Raw genomic sequence first — 25,337 nt, forward strand, 5'->3', positions numbered from 1 at the left:
ATACACCATGGAATACTATGCAGCCATAAAAAAGGATGAGTTCATGTCCTTTGTAGGGACATGGATGCAGCTGGAAATCATCATTCTCAGCAAATGGTCGCAAGAATACAAAAACCAAATACCGCATATTCTCACTCATAGGTGGGAAATGAACCATGAGATCACTTGGACACAGGAAGGGGATCATCACACACCAGGTCCTATTGTGGGGGTGGGTGGGAAGGGATAGCATTAGGAGACATACCTAATATAAATGACAAGTTAATGCGTGCAGCACACCAACATGGCACATGTATACATATGTAACAAACCTACACATTGTGCACATGTACCCTAGAACTTAAAGTATAATAATAATAATAATAAAAGAAAATATGGTATGTATACAAAATGGAATACTATTCAGCCATAAAAAACAACCCTGTTGTTTACAGCAACGTGAATGGAGCTAGTGGCTATTATGCTAAGTGAAATAAGCCAAGCACAGAAAGACAGATATCACATGTTCTCACTCATATGTAGGAGCAAAAAAAATGACTCTCATGCAAATAGAGTAGAATGGTAGTTACCAGAGGCCAGGAATGGGAGAGGGATGAATGGAAAAAGAGGAATAAATATATTTATTACCACTGAACTATACATGTAAAAATGCTAAAGATGGCAAATTATATATGTATATTTTACCTCGTTAAAAAAATAACAATTTTAAAAATAAAATACTTGACTGACAGTTATTTTCTTCTCAGCATTTTGAGGATATTAATTTCTTGTCTTCTGGCATCTGTTGTCTAACAAGCCAGTTAAACAATACACTTTTAGTCTTTTTATTTTGACAGAGTAAGTAGAACCCTCAGATTCACTGGATTATACTCTAATCCTTTTCCCCTATACCTTGTCATCATTAATCTTGGCATGGCCCTTTTAAACTAATCAAAAAACGGCTGGGCGTATTGGTTCACGCCAGTAATTCCAGCACTTTGGGAGGCCCAGGCGGGTGGATCACAAGGTCAGGAGATTGAGACCATCCTGGCTAATATGGTGAAACCCCTTCTCTACTAAAAATACAAAAAAAAAAAAAAAAAATTAGCTGGGTGTGGTGGTGGGCGCCTGTTGTCCCATCTGCTTAGGAGGCTGAGGCAGGAGAATGGTGTGAACCCGGGAGGTGGAGCTTGTAGTGAGCCCAGATCGCACCACTGCACTCCAGCCTGGGTGACAGAGCGAGACTCCGTCTCAAAAAGAAAGAAAGAAAGAACTAATCAGAAAACATGTTGAAGTAATAAACATCTGCAAACCCACTGTATAACACAAGACAGAATATTGAACAATATTTTTTATCTATGAACCTCTTTTCTATGGTTTGGTTCAGTGTCCCCACCCACATCTCTTGTTGTATTTCTTTGTGTTGGAGGAGGGGCCTTGTGGGAGGTGAGTGAATCATGGAGGCAGATGAATCCTTTGTCAAATAAATGTTAAATGTTATTTCAGTTGTCTGTTACTGTGTGACAAACCACCTTAAACTCTTGTAGCTTCAATCAACAACAGTTTCTCTTGATTCTAGACTGAGCTGAGTAGTTTTGCTGCTCCATGTGGCATTGCACTCATTCAGCTGGCTGCATTCATTTGATGGCTGAGCTGGGCTGAAGTGAAGAAAGCTTCACTTACATGGTGCTTTAGTGCTTTCTCACATACTATTCCATGTGGCTGACTTGGGTGGTCATGGTCATCTCAGGGTACAGGGTAGTCAGACTTCCCACATAGTGGATAGCTTTAAAAGGGAAAGTGAAAGCTGGCAGGTTTCTTAAGGACTGGGCCTAGAACTGGCTAATATTATTTTCACAGTATTCTGTTGGTCAAAGGAATTCACTAAGACCAGCCCAGATTCAAAAAGAGGAGATTCATCCCCTCTTTTTGATGAATGGAGTAGCATCCATGTATATCAATCAATTAATGGTGGTTATCTTTGGAGACTGTGTGTTACATATCTTTTGTAAATATCCCACAGTGTGCAGCTTGTCTTTTTATTTTCTTTAGAGTGAGGTTTAATAAATAAATTCCTAATTTTAATACAATTTAGTTTTTGGAATTTTATATTATATTCTTGTTTGTAAGTTATTCACTATCTCTAGATCAGAAAATTGTTCAGTTTTCAAGTTTTACTTCTCACATTTCAGTCACTCTGAAAAACCTTTTTTGTCCTTGTTTTGTTTGTATATTTGGTGTGAGTCAGGAAACGAATCTAATTTCATTTTTTTCCCCTTATGGCTTTTTCCTAGCTGGATTATTTTTCCACCTGATTTGATATGTCACTTGTTATATATCAACATTTCATCTACTTTTTTTTTTTTTTTTTGAGACAGAGTCTTGCTCTGTTGCCCAGGCTGGAGTGTAGTGGCACGATCTCGACTCACTGCACCCTCTGCCTCCCGGGTACAAGTGATTGTCCTGCCTCAGCCTCCTGAGTGACTGGGATTACTGGCATGCACCACCACACCTGACTAATTTTTGTATTTTGAGTAGAGATGGGATTTTACCATGTTAGTCAGGCTGGTCTTGAACTCCTGACCTCAGATAATCTGTTCTCCTTGGCTTCCCAAAGTGCTGGGATTACAGGCGTGAGCCACCGCTCCCGGCCTCATCTACATTTGGTACGGTTTCTTTGATTTCCATGATGTTATCTGTAAATTTCTATGTTTCAGTACTATGCTGCCTCAGTTACTAAAGCTTTATTATTATTCTACTATTAGACTCTCCTTCATGTTATATTTTTCCCAGAAATGTCTTGGCTATTCCTGACTTTTTATTCTTCTATATACATTTTTAATCATCTTGACAAGGTCTATCAAATAAACAAACAAAAAAACTGTTGAGATTCTGATTGGAGTTATATTGACTGTAAAGAATTGATGTCTTTGTAAGTTTTTCTACTCAGTAATTTGCTCTTTTGATCCTCTCAATTGTAGGTTTATTTTCTATTTTTAAACATTTCTGCTCTAATCTTTAGTATTATTCTACTTTGGATTTATAAAGTTTTACTTTTTCTAACTTCTTATTTTGGATACTTAATTTAGATAATATTTCTTGTTTTCTAGTGTAAGCATTTTATGGCTGTATATTTACCTATGAGTACTTCTTTAGCTGCATCTCACAAGTTTTAATTTTAATATTGTAGCATTTATTTCTTAATATTCTAAATTTTCTATCATTTCTTTTTTTGAAATGTGAGTTATTTAGACATGTGTTTCTTAATTTCCAAATTTATGGGGTTTCATGATTCATCTGTTTCTACTCTAATTGTATCATGGTCATAGAATTTGGGCTATATGATGATAAATCATTTCAAATGTGTTGACTTACATTATGATCCAGTAGGTGGTTGATTTTCAAACTATGCCATATGTGCTTAAAATTATATGTATTCTCCACTTCTTGAGTTTTATATAATATATATGTTAAATCAAACTTTTAAATTGGGTTGTTAAAATCTGTATCCTTAATGTTTTTGTTTGTTTGTTTGTTTTGGTAGGAAAAGGTTGGCCTGATTAACTGAAATAAGTTTATTAAAATGCCTCATTATCATACTAGATTTATTTTTTCTCCCTATGGTTCTTTCAGTTTTTGCAATATGTATTATATGTTTACACATTTGCATTCCATATTTAGAAGCCATGTTGTTAAGTCCAAGTTCCAAACTCTTCTGTTTTATTTTCTGGGAGAAATGAAAATTTGGTCACTATGTAGTGATCCTCTTTCTATCTAGTGACTTTTTCTGCTTGAATATCTTTTTTTCTGATATAAATATAGCTATAATATTTTTATTTTCTTTAATAGTTGCCTGGTATATTTTTTTCCTGTACTTGCATCCTTGTTGTATCCTTATGTTTCAGAAATTTGTCTTTTGAATAGGGTATAACTGAACTTTCTTCCCAATTTTGCTATCATTGTCCTTTTAGATAATTTAGTTCATTTTTACTGATTATAATTAGTAATATGTTTCTATTTATTTCTGCCACTTTATTTTGTACTTTCTCTTTTGTTCTGACTTTTCTGTTTATCTTTCTGTCTCCTCTTAGACTCTTTTCTTATATATTTATTTTTATTTCACCCCCGACTCCCAACTGTTAGCTTGAAATTTATGCATTCTATATATCCTTTAGTCATTACCATAAAAATGTTAAGATGCATACTTATCAAAAAATAAGTTTAATCCATCTGTTTTTCTTCCCCCAGAAAATGCAAGTATCTTAAAACATTTTAGTTCTGATCATTCCCCCTCCTGACCTCTGCACTGTTATTGTTGGATAATTTAGTTCCATCTCACTTTTAATCCCATAATAAAGAATTATTGTTTTATGCAGTATTTGTTTAGCTTTACTCATGTATTACTTTTTTTGCTCATAATTTTTTTTTTCATCTGAGTCCTTCCACTTGGGATCATCGTACTTCTTTTTTGACGTCCTTTAGGATAATTTTTATGTGTGTTTATTTTATTTGCCTAGAAATGTCTTTATCTTGCCTTTATTCTTGAAACATATTTTTACCAGTTATAGAATTCCAAGTTGATGGTTATTTTTCCTTAGCACATTGAAAATATTGTATCATTTTCTTGGTTTAGATTTTACCGTCAAGAAGCCCATTCTTAGTCCAGTGGTTTTCCAGCTTAAGTAATCTATCTCTAGTACCATTAGGATCTCCTCCTTGTCTTTGGCATTCTGCAGTTTCACTATGTTGGGGGTGTGTGTGTGTGTGTATCCACATGTGGGTGCTCATGTGTATATATGTATGAACATATGTTCATTCTGCTTAGAATTTGTTGGACTTTATGAAACTGAAGATTTATGTCTGGAAGATTAGCCTCAGTCATTATGGTCCCCATTTGTCTCTTCCAGACTCTTGATTCGTTTTGTCTGATTTATTACTTTATTCTCTGTAATAGTTAACCTGTCTTTTATTTTTTTAGATCCACCTGAACCAAAATAAGATTACTGTTTGGGAAAGTAAAGGAGGAAATGAGTATTGTATGGGCAACCTATTAAAGTCAACCACAACTATCCTTTATTTTAAACCTTTTCTCATGTTTTTAATCCCTCTTTTATATAAACACGTAGTTTGTTTTGCCCCTGATACTTTGGGATGTTCATGCATTATTATTTTTCTTCAAGACTTGCAATATAATACATTATATTTCAACCTGTTTTTTGTGAGCTGTGTATTTTAGATAGCATCTATTGACTGCCCACTGCAAAATGAAGATATTAGAATATAATTCATGAATTTACCTTTTATCCAATGTCTCCTACTCCCACATTTCCATTGTTTATGTTATAATTTTTCTTCTTATGGATAATTTTACACTTTTTAATAATATATTTAAACTTCCGTTATTTTATTTATCAGCCTTAACCAGTCAGTGTCTGTTGACCTCTGTATCTGAAAGATGAGGAAAACAAATCACTTATGCTACCTACATTCCATCTATCTCCTTTTCCTCCCATCTTGATTTTGTTTTACTTGTACTATTACTTCAATACTCATATTTAGATTTTATTTACTGTCTAAATATAAGTATAGAAATAAAATGTTGTTCTGTGTTCATAAGTCCATTCATTGTTTTGACTTAGTTCTGTATTTAAATGAGTTTAATGCTGTTATTATTATTTTCTTTATTTACAAGTTGTCCTTTTTTAATGTCTGTGTTGGTGGGATCTATTGTCATGTGCCTTTTACAAGAAAGTATTATGGGTGATATTTTTATTGAATTTTGCATGTTTTGAAATGGTTGTTATCTTCATGCTTAAATGAAAACTTGGCTCTGTATAAAATTCTTAAGCTATTCTTTTTATTTCCCTTAGGAAATATTCTGGCATTTGAATGTTGCTGTGGAGAAGTGTGAGGTTAACTTGATGTTTTTTACTTGTCTGATATGAAAAAAGTAGCTCATTTAATTTTTTTACAGTTTGGTTAGTAATGAGTTTGAGCAACCTTTCTTGTTTGTTGGATATTTGTTGGTAATGATGACAGCATGAATATGTAAGTCACTCCAAAGTCAATGCTGAGGTTGGGGTTAGCATATACTCTCTTGAAGGAGTTGGCAAATGATGGCCTCTCAGCCAAATCTGGCCTGCCACCTGTTTTTGTACGTTTACAAGCTAAGAATGGCTTTTACACATGAAAATTCACAGCTACTTTAGTGATAGGTAACACTAACTTCGAATCCCAGTTAAGTGAGATGTTATCTTCTCCCAAAGAACACTATTTTTCTTATAGGCCTATATTACAAAAAAAAACATAGTTATTATTATCACTTACTGAATTTCATCAATAAAACATTTGTGGCAATTTGTTTTCTCTTTTGTTATATGGTACCTATGTAATAGCCTCAACTTTTGCCTTTCGACTCACAAAGTCTAAAATATTTATTCTTTGGCTCTTTTTATTTTATTTTATTTTATTGAGACAGAGTCTCATTCAGTTGCCCAGGCTGGAGTGCAATGGTGCGATCTCAGCTCATGGCAACCTCTGCCTCCCAGGTTCCAGCGATTCGCCTGCCTCAGCCTCTCAAGTAGCTGGGATTACAGGCATGCACCACCACTCCTGGCTAGTTTTTGTATTTTTAGTAGAGATGGGGTTTTGCCATGTTGCCCAAGCTGGTCTCGAACTCCTGGCATCATGTGATCCGCCCACCTTGGCCTCCCAAAGTGCTGGGATTACAGACCTTAGCCACTGCAGCTGGCCTCTTTGGCTCTTTTTCAAAAAAAGTTTACTGACTCTTGCTTTATTGCAAGTTCAGAATGGATTTGATTTAGGGTTTTTTTTTTTTTTTTAATCCAGTGCAATCTACTTCCCTTAGGATCTGTTTCTTCGTCTTATCTCCAGTTACGGTCACAGTTGTATCCTTCAGTTGTTGAGTGCAGTGAATGATCCTTCTGTGGCCTTTCTTGGTATTCTTTGGGTCATGAGTAGGACTCTTTCTGCACCTTGAGGCTCGTCAATAGGTAGACTGTCCTACATTGATGTTTTAGTTGTCAGCTTCATACCTACTGTGTAGAATTTTTTTTTTTTTATGAGACAGAGTCTGGCTCTGTCACCCAGGCTGGAGTGCAGTGGCGCAATCTCGGCTCACTGCAAGTTCCGCCTCCTGTGTTCACGCTATTCTCCTGCCTCAGCCTCCCGAGTAGCTGGGACTACAGGTGCCCGCCACCACGCCTGGCTAATTTTTTGTATTTTTAGTAGAGATGGGGTTTCACCGTGGGCTCAAATCTCCTGACTCGTGATCCACCCGCCTCGGCCTCTCAAAATGCTGGGATTACAGGTGTGAGCCACCACGCCTGGCCGGCATTTCTATTCTAGTAAGAACTACTCTTACCTCTGGCTTATTTCAGTCTATCTTAGTTGATTTATCTGAAGCATATTCATTTGCCAGCTAAAACTTTTTCTATTCTCCATTGATTCCAGTCTTAAATTTTTACCTTTAATTCTTCAGTTATGGCACACGGCCATGTAGCACATCAACTTTATTTAAAGACTTTCTGTATCTTGTTAGATTTCCCTCAGTAATCAGAAAGAAACTCCTCTTTTTATATTTCATTACCCACTCCCTTTTGTCCTATTCTATCTGAAGAATGCTGGTAATATCTGGATGTGGCCTTTTAGTGCTTAGTGAATGGTGAAATTAGTTCATCAACTTCAGCTACCACTTCTGATGACTTTCGTAAGTTCTTTTTGATAATTTCCCCTAAGAAAATAATCTTAAAACTTACCATTATCTTTAGCATGCTATTTAATGTAAACTAAAATTGTATGTACATAAACCAATGCATGTAAGATGGAAAAAAATTGCCATAGAGAGGAAATTAGACAATATAGAGATTGACCTGAGAAAGCTAACTAGCTTAGTGAAGGGTTTGGAAATTATACTGTATATAAGAAACAAAGGCAGTCAGGATATTATATTAAGCCTATTGAGAAGCTGGGAACTATATATGCCATTTTGAATACCAATAGTCATAGTTGTCAGATTGTATTGTATATTAAAGATAATAATGTGAATTTTTTTACAGCCAGTTACTTTGTAGTTTCACTCAGAAAAACATATGGAGACATTTATACCCTTTGATTTGACAACTGAAAATCAAGAGATGGACAAGGAGGAAACCAACACAAAACCGAGGTAAAAATAAGATAAAATATAATGAGAGTTTTTTCTAAAGTAAGATTTCAGCAGTGTTTGGCTGGTGGTAAGCCATTCTGACAGTGAAAGACTTAAAATATCATATCAGAATTTACTGATGATTCTAGAGTTTAGAAAAACCTTAGTTTCTCAGGGAGTGTTTTCTAACAAGATAGGCAAGTTAACACTGGTTGTTGGCTCCTTCCCCCAGAACAACCTTGGATATGCCAAAACAGTGAGAAGGAGGTTGTTGGATATGAGAAATTAACCAACAACTGAGAAATCCTAGGAAAGCAAAAGACATCATTTGTAATAGTATCAAAAAATAGGTACATTAGATACATAAATACTTTTTTGTTTTTTGAGACAGAGCCTCGCTCTGTCACCTGGACTGGAATGCAGTGGCACGATCTTGGCTCACTGTAACCTCTGCCTCCCAGGTTCAAGCGATTCTCCAACCTCAGCCTCCCTAGTAGCTAGGATTACAGGCACCCACCACCACACCTGGCTAATTTTTTTTGTAGTTTTAGTAGAGAAGGGGTTTCACCATTTTGGCCAGGCTTGTCTTGAACTCCTGACCTCATGATCCACCCACCTCGGCCTCCCAAATAAATACTATTTTTTTAAATGATGTAATTATGACCTTTATGAAAAGATTATAAAGTTTAATTGGGAATTCAACAAAATTTATATAGAAAAGCAAAGGGTCAACAATATGTAAAACACTTATTAAAAAGAAAATCTGATAATCTTGACCTACAACTCTTAAAACTTATTATAAAGCTATCATAATTAAGGAGTGTGCTATAGAACAAGGATACACAAATAAAGAATAAAGAATCCAAGAACAGACCATTGTATTCATTTTAAGTGAACATAGACTTGGCGTTATAGGTTAGTGAAGATTAAGTGGGCATGTTCAATAATGGTGCTATGACAATTGTATATCCTTATTGGCTGGGGGCAGGGGAAGAAATGGAGCCTGTCTCTTACAATATACCCAAAAGTCAAGGATTTAAGGACTTATGTATTAATTAAGACTTGTAAAAGGTAAAACTTTATGTTAGGAAAACATATAAGCTCATTTTGTCATTACCTTGGACTGAGGAAAGATTTCTTAAGAAGTCATAAACAATACAAACCATCAAGGAAAATGCAGATAAATTATATTAAAATTAGTAACTTCTGTTTATAAAGACATCAAGAAAGTGAAGATAATTCCAAATGAGAGATATAAAGTGACAAAAGATTGCTGCTCTATACATATGTAACAAACCTGCACGTTATGCACATGTACACTAGAACTTAAAGTATAATAAAAAAAAAAAAAAAAAAAAAAAAAAAAAAAAACGGTGGGGAGGACGACAGGTACAGATAGATATTTTAATGAAGAGGAAAATTTTCAAGATATTTATGAACAAAGTGGGAACGCAAAATGCTCAAAGGAGAAGGATTTAAGAATAATACCTAATAAATGATCTATAAATAAGTTCAAAGACATTGTGCTTTCTTTGTCATAGAAAAGAAATATTACCTTCTTAATGATTTGATTAAGTATTTTTCTTTAATATACCAATAGATAAAGTACTTTTTTTCCCTTAACAGTACATATAAGACTTTACAGAACCTAGAATTTTCTCTGCTTTATAAAACTGTGATCTACAATATAAGTCGATTGTAGGCAGTAATTTTGGATTCTGTTCTTATGAAAAAGTTTTTCCAACAGTAGAGAGTTGGCCAATGTCCTGTGAAAAAAAAGGAAGGCAATATATGGGTATGAAATTTCAGAAAATTGTGTTCTGACTTCACTCTGTTTAATTGGGTAACAGTTCTTCATCTTCTAAAATGAGATCAAGATTCATAAGGCCCTAACACCAGTTAGACCTATTTAAAATCTAACTAGACTCTCCATGTAAATGTTGCAGATCTTTTTCAAAGTGCCTATCAAAAATACTTGAGTGAATAGATATTATATTGTATTGTAAAGTCAGAATAAATATTTAATCTTTCAGTTATGGAGAATGTTAATCATAGTATTTATTAAACCTAAGAAGCTGTTTTAATTATAAATGTGAAATTTTAGGTAATATGCTAATAGCTCAGTATTTTGTTGGTGTGATTTTTCCATTTATTTTCTTAGAATTATTTTCTTTGTCATTTAGACTTTTAAAATGTGAAGAGAAAAAATACGAAGATATAAAACCATTAGAGACTCAACCAACTGAAATAGCAGAAAAGGAAACATTGGAATATAAAACAGTTAGAACATTCTCTGAATCTTTGAAATCAGAGAAAACAGAAGGTATTTATCAAGATTACTATTTAGGCATGTTGGTTTATGTTTTAGTTTATGGAAATTGAAATAAATTTTTCATAGCATTAAATTAAGGAAACAAGTGAAACATATTGAAATATTAGTGTCTACTTTCAAAATATAAAGTTGGGTATTTTACTCACTTCATTAGTCATAGCAGTTAGCAGTGTCTTCAAATACAAAGCTTGCTCTTCAACGGGAACATAATCTAACTATTCATAATAATAATAAAAGTAACAGGAATATTACTAATACCAGTGAAATGTCAGAATATCTGATATGTCTATAGCACTTTACAGTTTCCATCACTTTTTCATGCATATCATGTCATTTTTTTGAGGTACAGACCTTACAGGTGGGTCATGGTTCTCCTAAGTCCCCAGTGCCTCTGACTGTGTTGTGACCTCCTTTATTGCTCTTACCTACTAGTATCTAATTACTCCCTCACATACCTCCATTTTTTAAGTCTTCTTTCCTTCTTCACTCAAATTCTGCCATTTCCAGGATTTGATTTTATTTTTTACCACAACTTCCTTTCTCATCCAGCACTTTTATGTCCTCACTTTTGTAAGCTTTCAGCCCCATTTATGGTGCTTTTGTGGGGAAAACTGTACCTCCTCTCCTTTGAAGTAAATCCCGCCACCTCATTTTGGAGCTCTGCTTCTGCCATTTCCTCAGGAAATTGGGGTCCATCAGATATACTCTCTTATGTCTTTTTTTTCTCCTGGCTCTTTTTCTGTCAGCACATAAACAAGCTACATGCTTAAACACCTTAAACAAAGCAACCCAGAAACATCTTTGGTTCTGTATTGCCTTCTCACAGTTATCAGGCTTCTTGAAAGAGTAGCCTAGACTTCCTTACCTCTAATTCATTCCTCAACCTGGATTCTACCTCTTTCCTTCTACTGGTAAAACTCTTTCAAGGTCACCAGATACCTCCTCGTCACTAATCTTTATAAAATAATTAATTTATAAATAAAATAATTTGTATTTCACTGCATCATTCTGCAATATTTTATTATTTGACCACTTATTTCCATTTTTTCCCCCTTGACTTTTAAGGAAATACTCACCTGGCTTTCTTGATAACTTGTCTATCTGCTCATTTTCAGTCTCTTTTATGAGTTTTTTACTTCTCTGTGTTGCCTTTAAATGTTACTGTTTCTCAGGTGTTTTAGGGTCTGCCAAAATTAGTGTTTCCTCTTCTCTGTGGACTAGACCATACTTTGTTTTTAGTAATAATATATAGTCATGTTCTGCATATGACATTTTGGTCAATGATGGACTGAATATATGATGATGGTCCCATAAGATAATAATACTGTATTTTCACTGTACCTTTTCTACGTTGAGATGTGTTTAGATATACAAATACATATCTAAATATGTATTACATAGTGTTACAGTTGCCAACAGTGTTCAGTACAGAAATGTGCTTACAGATTTGTAGCCTAGGAGTAATAGTCTATTCCATATAGCCTTGGTATGTACTAGGCTGTACCACCTAGGTTTGTGTAAGTGCACCCTTTGATATCTGTGTGACAAAATTGCCTAATGATGCATTTTTCAGAATGTATCCCTGTCATTAAGTAATACATGACTGTATTTCTTCCTATTTTACGTATTAAATGCATACCACAAACAATATTTAGGTATACCTTTAGTTTTCTTCATCCTCTGCCTGAAGATGGGTATATTTGATTTCTGGAAGGGGCCTGAGCTTCCAGAATTCTGGCCTTCATTGGGCCAGAATGTTTTAATCTGTGGAGTGCCTAGACCTTACAGATAGCTGTGTTTGCAGGCTTGTCAAAGCTTTCCCTCCAACAGAGTGAAAAGTAGAAGGAGTACTCTGAGCCTTTTGCTATTTTTCTTAGGAAAGAGGAAAGAAATATAAGGCTAGATAGGGATACAAGTGTTGGGTAAAGCAAGAATTTGGCCACATTAAGGAATTTTGTTATTATGCTTTGAAGATAAGAGCCATGGAAAGGTTTTAAGCAAGGAGTTAATATGAGGATTTCTGTTTTGTGAAGATCACTCTGGCTGTATATTGAAGAACAGATTGAAAGAGAGCAAGAATCGATACAGGGGGACCATTTAGGAGGCTGTAGATATTCTGAAGGTACAATTATCACTTATGGTGATGGGTTGGTGAGAGAGAAGGAGGTGTCGAAGATGATACCTACACCTTGGGCTTGCTTAAAATAACCAATAGTGGCCCCATTCACTAAGACTGGAGGTCCTTAAAAAAAGGTCAGGAGTTTAGAGGAAGGATCATGAGTTCAATTTTGGACATGTTGAATTTGGAGTACTTTTGACACATGCCAGTGATGTCTAGGAGGCAGTTGAATATATGTGTCAGGAACTCAGAGAAGTTGGGGTGAGGTGATGTATTTGGGAGTAATCATGTGTGTGGATGTTTAAGGCATAGCCATTGATGAGATTGACCAGGGAGAATGTATAAAGTGAGACTAAAACAGGGCCAAGGAAATGTCGCAGTTACGAGCCAGGAAAAGGTCAGTGGCAAAGAACATGGGATTGGTCAGAGTTAAGCTGAATAGGATGACAAGAAAGAGAGAGTGGGAATTGTCACAGGACTCAAAGGAAACAATTGTATCCAAAAGGAGAAGTGGTCTAAAGTATCAAATAATACCGGTAAGTAAAATGAGGACTAGAAAATGTCCATTGAATTTACTGACCTCAAGAATATGGGACTCGAGTGCTGTTTTTGTGACGTTCCAAAGCCAGACCAGATTGGATTAAGAAATGGATAGTAAATGAGGAAATAGAGTTAGTGACTATATGCAACTCTTCAGAGAAGTTTAGCTGTGAAGAAAGGCAGAATATAGACTGATAACCAGAGGGAGCTGTGATTTTATTTGAGATAGGAGCTGCTTGGATATGCAAAAGAAAAAAGGAGTAGTTAATAGTGTAGGCATGAAGAGACAGGATCTAAACAAAATGTGGAAAGGACTGGTCTTGGATGAGAGGAAAACCAGATACCTTTTTACTAAGTCAGGAGGACAGGAGGGAAAGATGGGTGCACAAGTGGGTTGCTTTGTTTGCTTGAAAATGGCAAGTTGAAAGAATTCCCACTGATGCTTTTTTGTTCCCTGGGAAGTAGGCATTGAGATCCTTTGGAAGAGAAAGACTGAAAGGTAAAGGTTTAGAGATTTGAGGAGCATGGAGAAAATCTGAAATAGTCATTGAAAAGGAAGAAGAGCAAGTTAGACAATAGGATTTTTGGTTTGCATTCAGGGTCCATTTGTGGTTAATTAAAATGAATTTTGGGGGTTACCAATCCACATAGGGCCTCTTTCTAATAGCAGTGGAATGTGCAAATGTATGCAAAAGAACACATAGAATTGGTTTTATCCAGGGGCAGTGTTTTGCCATACAGGTGAGGCCAACAGAAAGAGGGAGTTTAGGATATTGGCAAGAGTGCTGCGGAAAGACATAATCTAAGCTGGATAAAGAGAAAGATGAAATAAAATAGAGGGATGATGGATTGTAAGAAAGCAATGGGGCAATGGACTGGAGTTCCTGATGAGCTTAAAGAATGGTCATGTTGGGAGAATTAAACAAGCTGAGAGGATGGAGGGCAAGTGATGACAAGCACTATTATGTAATTGCGAATGTGGTTGGTTGATGTAGAGTTAGTGATGGGAGGACATCCAGAAAAGAGGGGAGGACGGCACAGCTTTAGACAGGTCTTAATTCATGAACACTGAAGTCATCCACGTGATGGCAGATTTAGTATGGAGAAAGTTGGCTCTCCCTTTAGCCAGAGTTCCAGATTGAGCGACCAGGCAATTGGTACTTACCAATGAAGAGTGGAAGAATATAGTGTAATAAAAAAGCATGAGCTTCAAAGGAATAGATTTTTATGTTATTTATTACAGGAAGAAGGCAAGTTGTAATGATTTGGAAGTGATGAATGGAGAGTGAGGAGTGTTAAAACAAGCTCACTTTCCAATCTTGAGGTAAATGGAGTGTGGGAATATACAGCCACTAACCAGAGAGTCGCATGTCAGTAGTGCCATAGGGAATAACTAGATTTCAACTAAGGTAGAGAGGAATAGAGTTTAAAGATAGAAGAAAGTTTTCACAACTACCTCACCAATCTTTCCACTAATGCCACATTTTTTTTCATTGTGATTTCCTGAACAATCCTCTTGTTTTCTTATCTTTCTCTCATCCGCAGCTACCCTCCTCCTCACTACCCCACAATTGAAAGCCTTACCATCATTCAACATTTGATCTTTGGAACAGGAGAGGTCTGTGGTTTCCTCTGATTATACAAGTGGGAAATTCTCTCTCTCTCTCCTGAATTAGGACTGTTGGTTGAAATAAAACTTATTGTTTATTTCATTTGTACCCCTTTGTTTTGTTTGTAATTATCCTGTCTTTTGCCCTTCTAAATTGTAGCACAGTGCCTTGCACTACAGAAGTATTTGTTAAATGAATGAGAACAAGAAAATGTATTTCTGTCTTCAAAGCTCTGTTTTTACTATTTTCCCCATTCTTCTATGTGTTAAGTCTACCAATTAGGTAAGCCATAGACAAAATAAGAAATAGACCTTTTGTTACTTTTCTGTATTTATATCTAAATATTTTCTCTGCTCAGTTATCAAATTACAGTTAATAAAAAGGGTCATTTGTGTATTTCATGTGAGGATTCACACTTTAAAGATTTAGTATAATATTCAAAAACCACAATTACTTTTGTATCAACCTAATAATAAAGTTAACTAACATTTACCTTAGTAAGCACTTACTGTGTGCTTTAAATGTATTAACTAATTTAATTCTTGTAACAACCTATGAGGTTCTTACTATGACAATTCTCATTTCAAAGGTGAGGAAAGCAAGGCAGATAGGTAACTTACAAAGTAAATCACATGACTATGAGTGTTAAAGCTTGTATATGAGCTTGGAACCCAGGCAGCCTGTGCTCTTAACTACTATGCTATACTGCCTTATATAATCATTAACTGTATTGCTGGGTATGTGGAATTACTATGGTATTATTTATATCTCACACTAGTTATTCAGTTAATAATGGTTTTATTTTCAGATTACCTTAAAGAAAATGTAACTCAACAACATATGGTTTCTCCAGAACCAGCTTCCCTTAGGGAGAAAGGGAAGTCATGGAGAAAAAAGGATCAAACTCATACTTGTCCAAAAGTTAGGAAAGCCAGTCCTGTGTCATATGATAGAACAGGTATGTGGTATCATTGAACCAGATTGCTTAGAAATCACTATACTTTTTCAAATTATTCTGTGGTTTGTTTGCTTGTATTGGACATTGACTTTAGAAAAAACAGTATTACCGAATTTTATGTGTTTGATTGCTTAAAGGATTATTAAAATGCTTTTTAAGTTCTTTTTGAAAATCTAAAATATTACATTGAATAATTGACAGAGACTGTTTAACAACTGTTCTTAATTAAGAACAATCTCTGAAGGCTATGATTTTAGAACTACAATATAAACTGTATAGTTTTTTACATACAACTGTAGTAAAACTTGATGATTTCATTTTATTTAACAATTTTATACCTTTGTCTGATAAAGAGTTTAAATCTCCAAATAGTTTATTTAAATAGATTTTCTTCCACTAACATCTTCTAGTTTGTGTTTTCTCTATGCCTGAAATTCTTCTTAGTATTAATATTTTAAATTTTATAAGAGAAAGAAAACTTTTCTAATTTTCATTGAAACACCATGATACAGGGGTGGATTTACCATAAAGCTATTGAAGCCTAAGCTTCAGGGCCCCTGACAGGCTTCGCCCTTTCTTTAAATGAATATCCTCAAAATTATAAGTACCTCATATAGCACAAAACTTGCACAGACGTGGTGGTGGTCATGCCCTCGTATAATTCTCTCCCCTTGAATGTGGAAAGGACCTGTGACTGCTTCTAACTAATAGGTGATGTGCTGTCACTGCTGTGATTATATTACATTATCCAAGACTCCACCTTGCTGGTGGACTTGTTCTAAAGTCTCTCCCCTTTGCTGGCTTTGAAGAAGCAAGCTGCTATGACTCAAATCACAAGGAAATGAGTTCTTACAACCTCAGGGAGTTTGGAAGCAGATCTTTTCCCAATAGAGCCTCCAAATGAGAATCCGTTCCCAACCAACACCTTGATTACAGCCTTTGAGACTTTAAGCAGAGGATCCAGTTAAGCTGTATCTAGACTCCTGACCCACAGAAACTGTGAGATAGTAAATACATGTTGTTTGAAGCCATTAAATTTGCAGTAATTTGTTATACATTGTTTTAGTCCATTCTCACACTGCTGTGCAGAAATACCTGAGACAGGGTATTTTATAAAGGGAAGGGGTTTTATTCACTCACAGTTCTGCATTCCTGGGGAGGCCTCAGAAAACTTACAATCATAGGGGAAGGCAAAGGAGAAGCAGGCGCCTTTTTCACAGTGTGGCAGGATGGAGTGAGTGCAAACAGGGGAAATGCCAGATGCTTATAAAACAATCAGATCTCATGAAACTCACTCATTATCATGAGAATAACATGCGGGAAACCAACCTCATGATCCACTTACTCCACCTGGTCCCACGCTTGACACATGGGGATTATGGGGATTACAATTCAGGGTGAGAGATTTGGGTGAGGACACAGAGCCACACCATATCATGCATCCAGGAAACTGATACAGTGGCTTTATTGCAACAAATGTTGCTGTACATTAAGAATTCTTAGTATTTAGTTGCATTGTCCTTTAGTGTTTTGAAATCAGTATCTAGTGTAAGAAAGGCCAGTAATTTAGGTTTAATGGTTGCCAGATAAATAAAATTCTAATTCTTTATTGATTGCATTTCTTTAATTTGCTTCCCTCATTTAGCTTCTATAAATTCATGAATACATAAACTGGTAAAGACCTAAGTAGCATTTTGTTTAGATTTTAAAACAATTATTAAAAGTTTCAAATATACAATATAGAGAAAATAATTTAGTATTCATGTACTCATTACCAGGATTTAACAACATTTAGTCATTTTTTTAAAAAAGGGAGTTGTAGACAGAATTGTAAGATGCCCTCCAGTATTCCTACCCTCTGGTATACATGCTTTGTATAATTGCCTACCCCTAAGTGGAAACAGAACCTGTGAATATGATAGACTGTCACTCCCATGCATTTATGTTATTTTATATGGCAAAGGGATTTTCAGATGTATTTAAGACTCTTAATCAATTGACTTTAAATTTATCAAAGGAGACTATTAGAGGCAAGCCTGACCTAATCAGATAAACCCTTAAGAGACCAGAAGTAGTAGCAGAGGCCCTGCCATTGCCTTTGAAGGAGCAAACTGCTGTGTTGTAGAGAGGGCCACATGGCAAGAACCCTAAAGTTCGCTGAGAACTGTACCCAGCCAACTACCAAGAAAATGGGGACCTCAGTAATACAGCCATAAGGAAATGAATTCCACCTCAAACCTGAGGAGCTTAGAGGCAAGTCTTTCGTTAGCCCAGCCTCCAGTTAAGGGCATGGTCAGCTGACACTTTGGTTTCAGCCCTGTGAGACCCTGAGCAGAGGACCCAGCCAAAATTTGCCAGACTCCTGACCTTGTTTCTTTTTAGTAAGCATTCTTGATTCCGTCATGAACTAACCTAACTCTTTTTTAGAAAGATGTTTTCTTTCCAGCTTTTTGAAAGTTATGCCTTCCTTATATTTTACTATTTATTCTGAAAAAGGGTTCTTTATTTGCTGAAATTGTCTCCATTTTTGAACAGTCTTTGTCAGATCTATTGAATCTGCCAAATCACACTCAAAAATGGAAATGCTAATTTATGATACTTTCACGATATTACACAAGGGGAATACCCTTGCCAATAGTTGATATTTTCCAATTTTAAATTTTTTGCCAGTCTGAGTGAGATATGTGTTTTCATTTTTATTTTATTTGCAATTCCCTGATTACTAATGAGGTTGAATACTTTTCCATATGTTTATGGGCTGTTTATCTTTTCCTGTAAATTTTTTGTTCATCTTTTTATCAAAATGTTTATTTTTTGATTGTTAAGAATTCTTGAGATATTTGGTATAGTAATCTCTAGCCTGTTATATAGGTTATAAACATCTTTTTAAAATGTGTTAATTATATTTTAACTTTGTGTATGGTGGTTTTTCTTGTATATAAGTTGCTAAGATTGAGCAAGTCAAATTTATCATTGTTTTCCTTTTAACGTGCTTTGATTCTTTTTCAAGAAGCCTTCACTACCCTAGTTTTATAAACATATTCTGCCATATTTTCTTCTAGTATTTCTATAATTTGTTTTTCCACATTTATAGCTCTAATCCATCTATAATTTATGCTTGCATGTAACTGCATATTTATTTCAAATGGCTAACCACTTTTGCATTATGATTTATTGAATAGTTAATCATTCTTCTGTTGATTTGAATTATCTTTTTCACTTATTAGATTGGCTTGAATACATAGTTATATTTCGAAACTCTAATTTGTTCTACTTCTTTGCTTTTCTATGTCAATACCACACTATTTTGATTTCTAGAAGGTATAGATTTTTATATCTGGGTCTATAATGTTACTTATCCTCTTGTCAGACATACACAGTTGTACCATATCCTTAATACTAATTTTCAATACCTCACCTAGGGCACAAAATGTAAAGAGGGACTCACTCTTAGAGTCATGCAAGTGCCTCATCCTAGTTATAATACTGTCTTATACAAGACCTCAAGTCTCATTTAATCCTTAGAAAAGAAGTTGTTTTAGTCCAATACTGTTTGTAATTTCTAGAGGGCCAGAAATATAACTTCTTTTTTTTTTTTTTTTGAGACGGAGTCTCGCTCTGTCACCCAGGCTGGAGTGCAGTGGCCAGATCTCAGCTCACTGCAAGCTCCGCCTCCTGGGTTTTACGCCATTCTCCTGCCTCAGCCTCCCGAGTAGCTGGGACTACAGGCACCCGCCACCTCGCCCGGCTAGTTTTTTGTATATTTTAGTAGAGACGGGGTTTCACTATGTTAGCCAGGATGGTCTCGATCTCGTGACCTCGATATCCGCCCGTCTCGGCCTCCCAAAGTGCTGGGATTACAGGCTTGAGCCACCGCGCCCGGCCGAAATATAACTTCTTAGCATGGCTTTCTGTATGCTTCTCTTTCCAAGATTTGTTCTAGCATGGTGAATAAAAGCCAAGAAAAGAGACTCTTTCAAGAAGGAGAGGATTGTCAGTTGTCGGCTAAGAGATTAAGCGAGAAATGATCTGAAAGGCGTCTGTGGGATGAGTATCCTTAGGAAAAATATTTCCATCCCACGCTGTCATCCCTGCTTTTCTGATCCAACCTCCCCTCCCCCAGCTTAGGCATTTATTAAGAAAAGCCTTATAACCAGTTCCTGTTCCTAGTCTCTTCTCTTATTACTACCTGTGTAATTGTGAATTAGGTCTTTCATGATGTCTTTCTTAAATTGATAAATATTATTCCCTCTTTCCAACTTCTGTTAAAACTGAATTTTAAGCTATATTTTCTCCTCTAATAATATAATCATTATGCATACTTTAAGTTACCATTTAAATTTTTTCTCTATATAGAAATATTTGGAATATTTTGCATTATCCTTAAGTGATGCCCACATTTGCACTTATATTGGATTTTTAAATTGTTCTATACCAGAACCAAAAGATGATGATGTGATAAGAAATATTATTAGGCTACGAGAAAAGCTTGGTTGGCAAACTGTATTACCGCAGCACAGTTTGAAATATGGAAGTTCCAAAATTGCAGTTCAGAAGATTACTTTAAAGGTATTGTTCTATTTTATTTAATTTTGATCTTTAAAAATCAATGTTGAAATTATATTTTTACTTCATTTCAGATATTATGTCAAAGTTAAACATTACATTAATATCAAGTTACAATTATTTCGTGGTAAATGCAAAAGTATTTGACATCATTTCGTTTTACTTATTTAAGAAATGGAGAATAGATCAAGCATATAAACTTTAAGTCTATAACACATCAAAATGTTTGTGTTTGTCCCCTCTCATCACTTTCTCTGAGTGAGTCCCCAGGAAAGGTGTATCTTCTGCCTAAAACTTGAATCTACTGGTTTCTGGATATCACTTTTTCTGTGATTTAAGAAGAAATTATTAGGTAATGTAACATTCTATTCTTCTCACACTCTTAACTCCCTGGTACCTGATTTTCTATCTCATCTGGTCTGTGTTTCCTTATGCTATTCATTTTTTTCTTACCCATTAGCCTCTGTCTTCAGAGAAATTTTAGCTTGTCCAAGGTCACATGACCAGAGGGTAGAAGCTGAACTAAGGTTTGTATCCTGAGACCTCATTTATTACAGGTGCTCTAAGATTGAACAGGATCATCTGTCCCTACTGTTAGAAAGGGAACTCTCAAAATGTGGTCCCCAGGCAAGCAACACTAGAATCACCTTAGAACTTACTAGACATACATATTCTTTTTTTTTTTTTAGACGGAGTCTCGCTCTGTCGCCCAGGCTGGAGTGCAGTGGCCGGATCTCGGCTCACTGCAAGCTCTGCCTCCCGGGTTTACACCATTCTCCTGCCTCAGCCTCCCGAGTAGCTGGGACTACAGGCGCCCGCCACCTCACCCGGCTAGTTTTTTGTATTTTTTAGTAGAGATGGGGTTTCACCGTGTTAGCCAGGATGGTCTCGATCTCCTGACCTCGTGATCTGCCTGTCTCGGCCTCCCAAAGTGCTGGGATTACAGGCTTGAGCCACTGCGCCCGGCCTAGACATACATATTCTTATCTGCACCCTAGACCAACTGAATCAGAAACCTTTGGAGGCAGAGCCTTGCAATCTGTATTTTATTCAGTTCTCCACGATTCTAATGCACAATTAAGAACCACTGCTCCCAACCAAGGATTAGCAGATTTTTTTCTGAAGAGGACCAGGTAATAAATACTTTAGATTTTGCAATTACTCACCTCTGTCACTGTAGTACCAAAGCATTGATAGATAATACATACATAAATGGATGTGACTGTGTTCCAATAAAACTTTATTTACAAAAACAGGCCCTTTGCCCTGCTCTACACTGTTACCATGAAGATAAATCATCTTTTGATCATTTTTCAGAGGCAACAATGTGAAGGAAAGTACATGTATAATTGAATCAGATTTACCTAGTTTTGAACCTATACACTCACCATGTTATCAAGTTCCTAACCTCTTGAGCTTTAGTTTTTTGACCTTGAAATGGAGATAATAATAGTTACCATGGAGGACTGTGAAAATTAAATATATGCCGTGGTGCCTGGCAGGTAGTGGGCACAGTAGTTTAAAAACCAAACAAAACCATAGCTGTACATGGGTTCCTTGGACTCTCAAATAAAGTGAATTTCATTTGTGTGTGAAGAAAGGATTGAGAATATGATTAAACACTTGTTTTTAGTTGAAAAAATAATTTAATTGGAACATATTTTTGTGCTTTTATGATTTGATTTTTTAATTATATATATGATCCATTTGGAAGATTTGTATCTATCTTGTTTCTTAGTAATGTTTTGAAACCTAATTTAGAACATAAATGACTCAAATAGCCAAATAACAATTAAAAAGGTCATACATTATGCAAGTCATCATTTAGAGCTCATTTATTTCCTGTTATTTGCAGTTTTTAAACTTGTTTTTGAGGGTTTAATATTGATTATATTAGAAGCTGAAGTAAGTGAAACAGCTAAAATAATTGAGAAGAAACAAGTAATCTTCAAGGAAGACAGAATTTTAAAAAGTATAAAACTGGATCCAGAATTTAAAACTATAATGATTGGAAACCGTTTAGTTACACAATTAAATAGCTTCTGAGGACATCACTAAATACTAAATGCTTTTTTATGGTAAAATTTAATTATCCAGAAAAGACTAAAGTTTTCTTATGATTTTAGAATTTTTTATCAATAAAAGTTAAAAGTTTCAGGAAACTTTTATTTTAAAGCTAAAATAAATACATTTTACTTAAAATTTTCCTTAATGTGGAATGGCTGATTTTTTAATGCCAAGTATGGGAGAGGCATTATAATTTATTGCAATAGCTTAGAATATGGGTTTAGAGTCAGACTTGGATTCACATCCCTAGTTCACCATTTCCTGAATTTGTGACTTTTCTCAAATTATCTAACTTATCAAAATATTCATATTTTTAAATTTGAAAAACAGGGTCTTTCTCTGTCACTTAGGCTGAAGCCACAATGGTGTGAGTAAAGCTCCCTGCAGCTTCAAACTCTTGGGCTCAAGTGATCTCACCTCAGCCTCCTGAGTAGCTGAGATTACAGACATGAGCCACCTCACTCAGTTCCCTCAAAGTATTAATTTCTGCAATTGTTTAGTGAGATTAAAAATATCAAGCCTTAGTTTCTTTAAATTTGAGAGGTGAAAGTTAATAGATTAAACTCTTATGGTTGTAAAGATAATGTATATGAAAGAGTTATTACTCATTATTTATTACTTAACAAATAATAGCTATTTTTATCTTATACCAAACCACCATCATTATCAAAATGAATGACAAATTTAATGTGCCCAAAAGATTTCTGGTGTTGGCACACAAATACTGGAAAATGGCATATATGTAAAAGGTATGTTGTTGAGTTCTTTGGATTAGTAAGCATGTATTATTAAGCATATAGATATTTTTTTCTGAATTAAGGATCCTTTTTTAAGGATGAAAATTAAATATGTTAAATCTTTCATAAGATTGATCTTGTTGAACATTGTTTAGACACAATTTGATGTTAGCTTTCTCCAAATATAGTATTCTTATTTTTAATCTGTGTTTAAACTGTTTCAATTTAGTGGATAATCAGTTCAGCCATTGTATTAATTTTGTTAATTTAGTCAAATTAATTAAATTTGTTTATTTTTCTTTTTTTAAATCTCAGAAACCTTTGGAAGATGATGGAGAATTTGTATATTGCCTTCCTCGGAAAAGTCCTAAAGCCCTTTACAATCCGTATGATCTTCAGGTAGTATCGGCTCATACCGCTAAACATTGCAAAGAATTTTGGGTTATTACTGCTTCATTTATCTCAAAGGTAATGTTTAATGGATGTTTTAAGCTTTCAGAATTACAATACAAAAATATTATCCAATGTAGAATTTAATTGCATACATTTATCTTTCTGTTTCAGAGATACTTGGTCATTTGTGGAGCAGTTTGTATATAAGAATCTCCTTGGGAGAATGTTATTTAATAGTGAAGTTTTTCCTTTTGTGTAGAGATTTAGGTTTGGAGATTCAACTTTAGTAAATTTTTTCATCTATCAAATACTTTGTTAATACTTGGAGTAAATTTTTAAAGGACGAACTACAAAACAAGCATTTGCTAACATAATGGAAACTATAATAATAAAGAAAAGAATATTCTTTATTGGCACATTTGTCAGAAACTTTATTGCCAGATGTAGAAATCCCCCTTTTACACTCTTATATAGCATTTTGATATTTATCACAAGTTGAAAATATACAATTACTTGTTTTAATGATTTGTTTAATATCTGTCTCCCTTTTTCTGCCCTCCCAGCCTCCCAACTAAAATGAACTTTATGCATGGGCAAGACCACATCTTTGTATGAGGTAGATCTGTATGTACAGATACAGAAATACCTCTAATAGTATCAAGTGAGAATGGAGGAAAAACTTCTATATATATATATGAATATACACATAGATACATATGTGCTGATAAAAATATGCATACTTTTATTTCTGGAATAAAATTTTTTTTTAAATGGTGACATTCAGATAGGGGAGGGGCACTCATGGGAAGAGAGAGAACTCCTTGATGAAGGGCATGTAGTTTCTGAATGTCAATATAGGGTATGTGGGTAGTGAGATTATAAGCCACTTTGGACTACCGCATCTCTGTAGCTAAAATTAAATTCATAAATACTACTTTTACAGAAAATGTAAAAATTATGAGACTGAAATTTGAACAGCTATTTGTGAAAAGTATCTCAGGGTGAGGAGGAAGAAATAATTTCTGTTGGAGCACAAGAAATAGCGTTAGAAAATAGCAAGTGTAGAAGCACTGTGTTGAGGGAAATCAAATTTGGGTATAGATAAAATAGCTGAGGAGTCATACATGGAAAAAAATTAGTTATAAAGGCAAGAAGTTATCAGCCAAATACAGGCTTTCTTAATTTCTTGAAAATGGTACATATTTTTAAAATAAATAAAATAATGCTTTTGTGTTTTATTTTGTAGGTTACTAATATCGTTGGTAGTATAAAGGAAGTAGAACTCATACCTACTTTGGAATGGCTATCAGAAAGAAGACATTACTATTTATTACGTCAATTCAAGATATTTTCTGATTTCCGGTGAGGTGAAAAAAATGAAACCAGTTCTTTGTAGTTTGATCCTGTTGAAGGAGCAGTTGCCTGAGTGACATGTGGGTTCTACTACAGTAATACCAGTAGAAAATAGTACTAATTCCTTTATCTAAAAAATTTTTATGGAGCACCCCATTTCCTCTGTAACTTAGGAAGAAATGCCAATAATTTTGGCATTTAAGAAGCATTTTTCCTTTCAGAATTAATAAAGCATTTGTTACCTGTAACTTACGAGGAAATGCCGTAAGTTACAGAGGGATGGGATGTTCCATAAAAATTTTTTAGGTGAAGGAAGTTTACTCTTTTCAGTATTAAAACTCTTAATTTTAGTCTTTTTGGATAAATATTGTAAAAATATTTTATAGTCAAGCAAACTTAAATACACCCTACAGTTGACTCTACCACAATGCAAGGGTTAGGGGCCCTGACCCCCTACACAGTTCAAAATTTGAGTATAACTTTTGACTCTACCCAAACTTTGCTATTAATACTAAT

General features: G+C 34.9%; 1 protein-coding gene across 2 annotated transcripts in view; it reads left to right on the top strand.

The window, feature by feature from the left end:
- Window positions 1–8,034: 8,034 nt before the first annotated feature.
- Window positions 8,035–25,337, top strand: part of LOC105502836 (dynein heavy chain 14, axonemal-like) — a 74,226-nt gene continuing 56,923 nt past the window's right edge. Inside the window, exons 1-6 of one of the 2 annotated variants that reach the window (XM_011929506.1) lie at window positions 8,035–8,167; window positions 10,330–10,469; window positions 15,556–15,705; window positions 20,144–20,274; window positions 23,391–23,543; window positions 24,715–24,830. In XM_011929506.1, the coding sequence (XP_011784896.1) occupies window positions 8,091–8,167; window positions 10,330–10,469; window positions 15,556–15,705; window positions 20,144–20,274; window positions 23,391–23,543; window positions 24,715–24,830 (767 nt within the window). In that variant the 5' untranslated portion in view covers window positions 8,035–8,090. Of the gene's footprint in view, window positions 8,168–10,329; window positions 10,470–15,555; window positions 15,706–20,143; window positions 20,275–23,390; window positions 23,544–23,639; window positions 23,885–24,714; window positions 24,831–25,337 lie in introns of those variants that run through there. The other variant, XM_011929507.1, reaches the window with a different exon arrangement.

This window comes from Colobus angolensis, unplaced genomic scaffold, assembly GCF_000951035.1.
Source record: "Colobus angolensis palliatus isolate OR3802 unplaced genomic scaffold, Cang.pa_1.0 Scaffold81, whole genome shotgun sequence".
NCBI classification, from domain to species: Eukaryota; Metazoa; Chordata; class Mammalia; order Primates; family Cercopithecidae; genus Colobus; species Colobus angolensis.